The 6,935-nt window shown below is 42.8% G+C and overlaps 1 protein-coding gene across 1 annotated transcript; it reads left to right on the plus strand.

The window, feature by feature from the left end:
* The first annotated feature begins 2,384 nt into the window (after positions 1-2,384).
* LOC125549612 (uncharacterized) lies at positions 2,385-6,644 on the plus strand. Its single transcript, XM_087514374.1, has 4 exons — positions 2,385-2,641; positions 2,976-3,030; positions 3,584-3,798; positions 5,879-6,644. Exons 1-4 carry the CDS (start codon positions 2,504-2,506, stop codon positions 6,467-6,469), a joined length of 999 nt encoding a protein of 332 aa, XP_087370500.1. The 5' UTR covers positions 2,385-2,503; the 3' UTR covers positions 6,470-6,644.
* The last annotated feature ends 291 nt before the right edge of the window (positions 6,645-6,935 follow it).

Consider the following 6,935-nt stretch of genomic DNA (forward strand, 5'->3'; position numbering starts at 1 on the left):
CTTCTTTAGGGCATGGACACTCTCATATGTAACGAGAGTGTTATTTGTGATTAAGCGGACCCGAAACGAACGCAGTCTGTTCTTCTCCGATCACCTCATCGAACGAATCTCTGAACTTGTAGAGATCAGGACATAGTGCAATAGGGCGATGTTCACAAATCAATTGTGGGTTACGAACCTTTGGGATTAGAGTAATAACTCTGTCATTTAGTCCCAACGGAAGCTCACCCTTTCTCTCCTAATACTTTCACATGCAGTTCTCCTACATGTTTCCAAAAGAGAATGTATGTTAGTCTTATTACACATACAACTAGTGCACCAGAAATTGGAAAAGGATAAACGTACGAGCGTCTGGACTGGACCAAAGGCCTTGAGGTTTCCTGGTGGGCTAACGACGTAGGGGCTAGGTGCTCAAAGTCCATGAGAGAGACATGCAGGAGACGACTATCCACCATCCACATCACCCCTTTAAAAAACATCCACACCATCCACTATCTAGTATGCATAATCTTTAGTTTGTAGTGTGAAAGATGAAGAACTAGCGTGATGATCTGAAGTCGGAAACATTTGTTGGATAGAGCTTCAAAGGCACCCAAGATAACTTTGACCACAACGCCGACACCGAAGTCTTTTGAGGTTGAAGATCAAAATGTGAACAATCGTGCATGTTCTTGCAACATAACTAAATTGTTAGAGATATTGTCGCTACAAAGAATAATTTATAGTTTTATTATCTTTATTATAAACTTTTATGTCTTATAAATCGTTGCACTGTTTTTTTGGGACTATGCGTACCCATGTCGGAAAACCCTGGCTCCGCTGCGAATTCCAGGATCTCAGTGAGGGGACACACATCAACCATGAAACATGACCATAACACTTGGCATATGGAAAAAATGAGTGTCCCCAAGAACTTCATGAACAAACACTAGATCCTTATGAACTACAGCCAGCCATATGCCTCAACAATGTTCCAATGAGAAAAGTGCAGCTCCTCTATTTGAGAAAATTGTCAATGTGACAAGCAAAGCAGTGCTGGGAAAGATGTACCGATTTAATCAAGTAATAAGGGAGTATCTGGCAATAGAGTGGAAGGAACCATGATGGAGATATCACATGCCACATAGAGGATTATCTGCAACATATTTACATTAAGTTCATGATGTTTTAGTCTTCTTCTTCTTCTTGCACTTCACCAGAAAAACTGATCAACTCAGGTTGAGATAGATGATCACACATGCTATGTGGTAACTTCGTTATTTTTTTAACATAGTACAAATGCATATGCTCATATACTCATCTTTATGAGCATCTTCAAGAGATTGAGCCAAAACATCATTTTAAGATTGACGGAGTCGTCACAAATGTCTTCATAGTCGAGGGTAACGTCCCATCCCACTAAACGCATATCGCCCGAAGACATTAAATAAATTCAGGAAAATGCGACCATCAATGCCAAATCTAGGATTCGAAGACTGATATGAGTTGGTTCCACCACATCAAAATCGTCCGATGTGTTTAAATTTACATCAAATTTGTTTACTTTCGCTAAATTTTATTTGAAATGTAACCGAACATTTGCAGCTAGTTTTGAATGACAGACTTCCACATCATTGACGGATACGGCGTCCGGTTTGGAAGTTAGCGTTGGACATGCCCTTACCATCTAAGCTATTCACGACTGATGTTTTAAGATGAACTAACTTTGTCGACTGTCGACCACCAATTTTTTTAACACTGTATAGACGCATACACTCATACATACATATATACTATATAGACTCACCTATATGAACACGGCATACACTATTTCTATGAACACCTCTAAAAGATTGAGCCGACACATCATCTTGAGATTGATGAGGTCATCATAGACGCCTTAGTAGTCAACAAGAACATCTCCTCCCACTGCACATCGCCGAAGACATGAAATAAATTCAGAGAAATGCTTGCTACAGCTGGCCAATTGGCCCGTTTTTTTGCGCCGGCCCGTGAGCACGCCGGCACGGCCCGCCTTGGGCCAGACATGACACGGGCTAAATGGGCCGGGCCCGGCACGCGACACGCCCTGGGCCGTGCCTGGGCCTAGAGGCTGGGCACGCAAGCCGGCACGACACGGCCCGATTACGTTTTTTACTTTTTTATACATCTATATATGGCCTAACATGTAAAAATAGGCTAAAAAACATTCAGTGCGTCAAATAACAGGCTGAAAATATGCGGCCCACCATGCTAAACGGGCCAACGTGCCGGCCCGTTTACTAACTGGGCTGTGCCTGGGCCTGGAGCGCAGCACGTGGGCCGGCATGGCACCGCCCGTATAGTAATTGTGCCCTGGCGGGCCGGCCCGTTTGGCCAGGTATGCATGTCGAGAAAACTGGGACCATTATTTAAACAGACATGTATGTATCTGACCGTCGATTGACCATCTTCTTCTCGAAAAAAAGAAAAAGAAAAAACTCTTGGATCGACCAAACCCTAGAGAAAGAGGGGCTCCTCTTCCATGGCCGGCGGCGATTCTTCTCCCGTGGCGGCTGCGGCTGCGGCGAGGAAGTGGGAGTGGGACCAAGAAGAGTATCGGTGCGAGCCGGCGGAGTATTCCGTGGACCCGCGATACAGCGAGTACGACCCCAAGCAGGGTGTCACACCCCATCCTGGATCGGGATCGGAGATTAGGGAATTTCGTAGCAGGGGTTGCGAGAGACAAGAGTATATGCGAGGTATATGCTTGTATTAGCTGTAAAGTTTGACAGAGTTGTTCATAGGAGAATAATGCCCGCTATTACAGAGTGGGGTGCTGGCTTATATAGCTCAGCCGGAACAGCGAAAAGAAACAGGAACGGCAAAGGGAAAAGCTACAGCACGGAAGTCACTGTTACAGGCGAGCGAAGCGAGCCATTAGATTGCCCCGCCAAGGTGCATCCTAACCGCACATTAACTGAATATGGCTCTGCAGTGATCCGAAACTGACACAGGGCTGTTTCATATGCGTCCGCTACTTCTTCGACGGCAAACTCGACCTGGACAGGAGTGTACGTTCCAATCCAATCCAATCCCCCTTATCGATCCTTATTGTCTTCGTTATGCATGTCTAGTTCATGATTTTTTTTTGGTATTTCAGTTCAAAGTTCAAATACCAGTCAGTAACTTAGTATCACTTCATTCCCCAAAATCAATCCGAAGGTTACCTCCACTTCCTACTAGATTTATTCGGAAGCAAAGGCTGCCGCTTCCAAATTCATTCGTCAATTAGGCTCTGTTTGGACGCTCACTACTTTTAATTACTATACACCCTCCGTTGCGAATTATAAGATGTTCTAACCTCTTTCTGAATTGGATGTATATAGATGTGTTTTAGTGTGTTTGTTCACACATTTTAGTCTGTGTGTAGTCCATATTAAAATATCAAAATCATTTACTAATTCGGAAAAGAGGTGATAGTATATTACTATGGAAAAGATGGGAGCACAGCCTGCCTGGTTTGGTTTTCAATGGATCTGTTCCAACCAATTTACACCTACATACATACTCTTCCTTTTACTCTCTTTGGTTGATTGAGATGAGCTTTCCTCTCGTTTGACAGCACCTGCTGGTCCCATGCGGCATACTGGTAAAATCTTCAGAGAGGGGTTCCCGCTCGCAAACTCGGTCAATGTTGTCTCCATCAAGATAGTTTCCTCCGACTATGGCTATCCACTCGGTGTTTATGGTACCATCATAGCCAGGGACAGTTTAGATCAAAAATGTGTCTATGTATTCCGGCGCGACAAGGACGATTGCCAGCTCATCAGCTCAAAGGTTTTACTGCCATTTGCCTCATAGCTACAGACACATACAACATATCAATTTGTATTTTCTTGTACTGGTACTTCCTCATATCAGTCCTCTGATTTACAAAATAAAAAAAAACTTTGGCAAATTGACATGTACTCCCTCCGTTCGGAAATACTTGACGTGATTTTAGTTCAAAGGTTGTAGATCATAAATACCTAACCTAGCTACTGTACATTGATACCAGCATTGAGGTGCCGACACCGAAGAGGATCTTTATTCTTTGGCTCTTTGTTGTTTGATAAGCCTAGCTGGCTTGTTGATTACCTGAAACCCTGACAACAACCAATATCATCCATGTCTAATAGTACGTGTGCAGTCTCATCAGATCCTAACATATCACATTCTATCCTCTATTCTTGAACGACATCCTACCCAGTTTTTAAGGATTTAAATTTCAATTTTGGACATGGAAAGAAACTGATGCTATCATCACTCAAGTGAATCATCATCCTTTCACCTTCACCTTGAGAGAACCCTCTTCTTCATGGTTTTGTCCTTAAAATTCCAACCTAAAATTCCAACCTAAGGAGAAAGATGCATGATTTTTGTTGTCGCGGAGGGAATACAGGATGCATACCTGTTGCCGGTAAGGCACGGTTTAGCCAACTGACCATGGTTTGTACTAGAAGAGTGATGAAAGCCAAGGTTCAACACAGCACGCACAAAAGATTTGGTGTAAAAGTGTAATAAACTTCTCCCGAAGTTTGAGGATGATACAATCAGGGACCTGACAACAGCAGCGTACAAAAAACTCCCATGGATTACAGTAGCTCAGAATTCAACTCCTCGGGAATATAACATGCTGGACTTCATCACACGGTCATACACAGGGCAATGGTGCTGTATTACAGATTTAAGGCAGACAGACATGTAATCATGCAACGCTGTTGGCAGCAATACGCTAGTAGCTGACGATTCAATAGATGAATTGAATCTTGGTAGAATGGTAAAGCGGCAAAGGCCCAGGGATGGGGCTGACGCTAGACGGGCAATGCCGCAAAACAATGCTTCTTCTTCTATGTGTATGGTTCTGGCATTGGTTGCACAGATCAGGTGATACACCAGTATGATGCATTCTTCTTCTTCTACAGCTTGTCTTAAGATGAGTCTGTTGTCGGCCGAGATCTACTTCCTGATAAATCTGCAGCCGCGACGTCGATCTAGTGTTGTATGAGTTGCATTGGCTGCACTTATGGCCAATTACGTGGAAGTCCACTTCTGAGACTTTGTTTTCAGTGGTTCTGTTCCATCCAGTTGACACCTACATACATACTCTTCTCTTTACTCTCTTTGATTGATTGAGATGAGTTTTCCTCTTGTTTGACAGCACCTGCTGGTCCCATGCGACATACTGGTAAAACCTTCAAAGAGGGGTTCCGGCTCAAAAACTCGGTCAATGTTGTCTCCATCAAGATTGTTTCCTCCGACTATAGCTACCCACTCAATGTCTACGGTACCATCATAGCCAGGGACAGTCTGGATTGAAAATGTGTCTATATATTCCGGCGCGAGCAGGATGATTGCCAGCTCATCGGCTCAAAGGTTTTACTGCCATTTGCCTCATAGCTACAGACACATACAACATATAAATGTGTATTTCTTGTACTGGTATTTCCTCATATTAGTCCTCTGATTTACAAAATAAAATAATTGGTGATTTCCTGACGGAAAAATTTCTGAATGTTGTATGTCAGTAATTCTGATTTAGGTTTTGTATGTTATACTTGAATAACGGGTCTGGTTTTGCATCTGTTCCGTATGATGTTTGATTTTAAGATACTTCAGTTAGTTTTCTTATAGCGAATAGTGTTAGGAGCCAGGGGTTTATCACTTGCGTGCCTCAGTTTATGGTTCTACGGCAATCTGCACAATAAGAAAAGGAGTACAAAAAATACATCAGCACAGATGTAGCATAATTTTTCTGAGTGTAATTACCTTGTTTCATCATTCAAAACATAGCTAAAAATGAACCCCAAAGCAAGGGTAATTCAATCAATCCCAGAAACAAGCATCTTGAATTTATCTATTCAAATTGATCTTGCAGGATGATTCATTGATTTTGACTGGCCCCAAGAGAGGATTCATGGTATGCGATGATATATTCTTCGAAATCAATCTGAAGGTGAAGGATGTGCATGGGAGGACTGTTGATGATGATAGACTCAGTAAAGGCCTGATGGAGGTGGATGCTATCCGCAGGCTGGAATATAGTCCCAGATATGTGGTTGAAACGGAAACACTTGTCAGCATGCACAGCATATTGGATTTAAACTATACATTCGTAAGGAGGTCGGTGGAGGCCACTGTTGAGATCAGGATCCTTGAGGGACCTGATGAATTCCATGGGAAGATTGTTGCTTCCACTACCAGTATTCCATGCGACATTGTGCTACATGATAGCAAAGTGAGTGGTGCCCTAACTGCAGGTGACAATGGAGTCATACAAACGGCGCGGCACGTAGTAGGAGTCTCTGTGGATGAGATTCTGGTGTTGACTGTTGCTGCTGCTGTCGGTGATGATGAGTTATCTGTCGTCACTATTGAGTTTACTCCAAGTCGCAATGGTTACGATGATGGGAGTATCACCTGCGGGGACTACAAGATGCTTCTGAAGGTCACTTGGGCGATTATGTAACTCTTAGTTATTTAGTCGTGGCAGTCTGCCAGATTCTCTAGATCCTTTTTATGTAGCGCAGCTTTAAATTCTTTGGATTCCTCCTCTTTGTATCCAACTTGGCTGCGCATTATTGTGCCAAGGAAGTGGTTCTGAATAGTATCTGATTCAAACCTATAGCAGAATTTACCCCTTTTAAAATTTATTAAATAGGTTTTTTCAGAATTTTCGGAACTTTCGAAAGCGTTTTTTGGTGGCACTAGCACACCCAATATGCCCCCCTGGAGCATCACTAACAAGCGCCCATCAATAGAACTGATGCACTGGATGAACCCAATTCCCAGTGATTGCAAAGCCTGATTAAGCATTTTTCATGCACTCCACATCAATTACAAGCAAATTCTGGTTGGGCAAATATTTGACAATGAATTTACCATATGTTTTCATCTATAGAGTTTGGATATCTCAGGAAAAATGTACAGTTCAA

Source organism: Triticum urartu, chromosome 1A (assembly GCF_056163025.1).
Source record: "Triticum urartu cultivar PI428250 chromosome 1A, HENAU_Tu73, whole genome shotgun sequence".
NCBI lineage: Eukaryota > Viridiplantae > Streptophyta > Magnoliopsida > Poales > Poaceae > Triticum > Triticum urartu.

What these genes read in the sequence shown, in the direction of transcription:
- LOC125549612 (XM_087514374.1), top strand. Translation starts at nt 2,504, where the DNA reads ATGGCCGGCGGCGATTCTTCTCCCGTGGCGGCTGCGGCTGCGGCGAGG. An exon ending in CAAACTCGACCTGGACAGGA is followed by an intron (nt 3,031 to 3,583) that starts GTGTACGTTCCA and finishes CTCGTTTGACAG; the next exon opens with CACCTGCTGGTCCCATGCGG. An exon ending in GCCAGCTCATCAGCTCAAAG is followed by an intron (nt 3,799 to 5,878) that starts GTTTTACTGCCA and finishes TTGATCTTGCAG; the next exon opens with GATGATTCATTGATTTTGAC.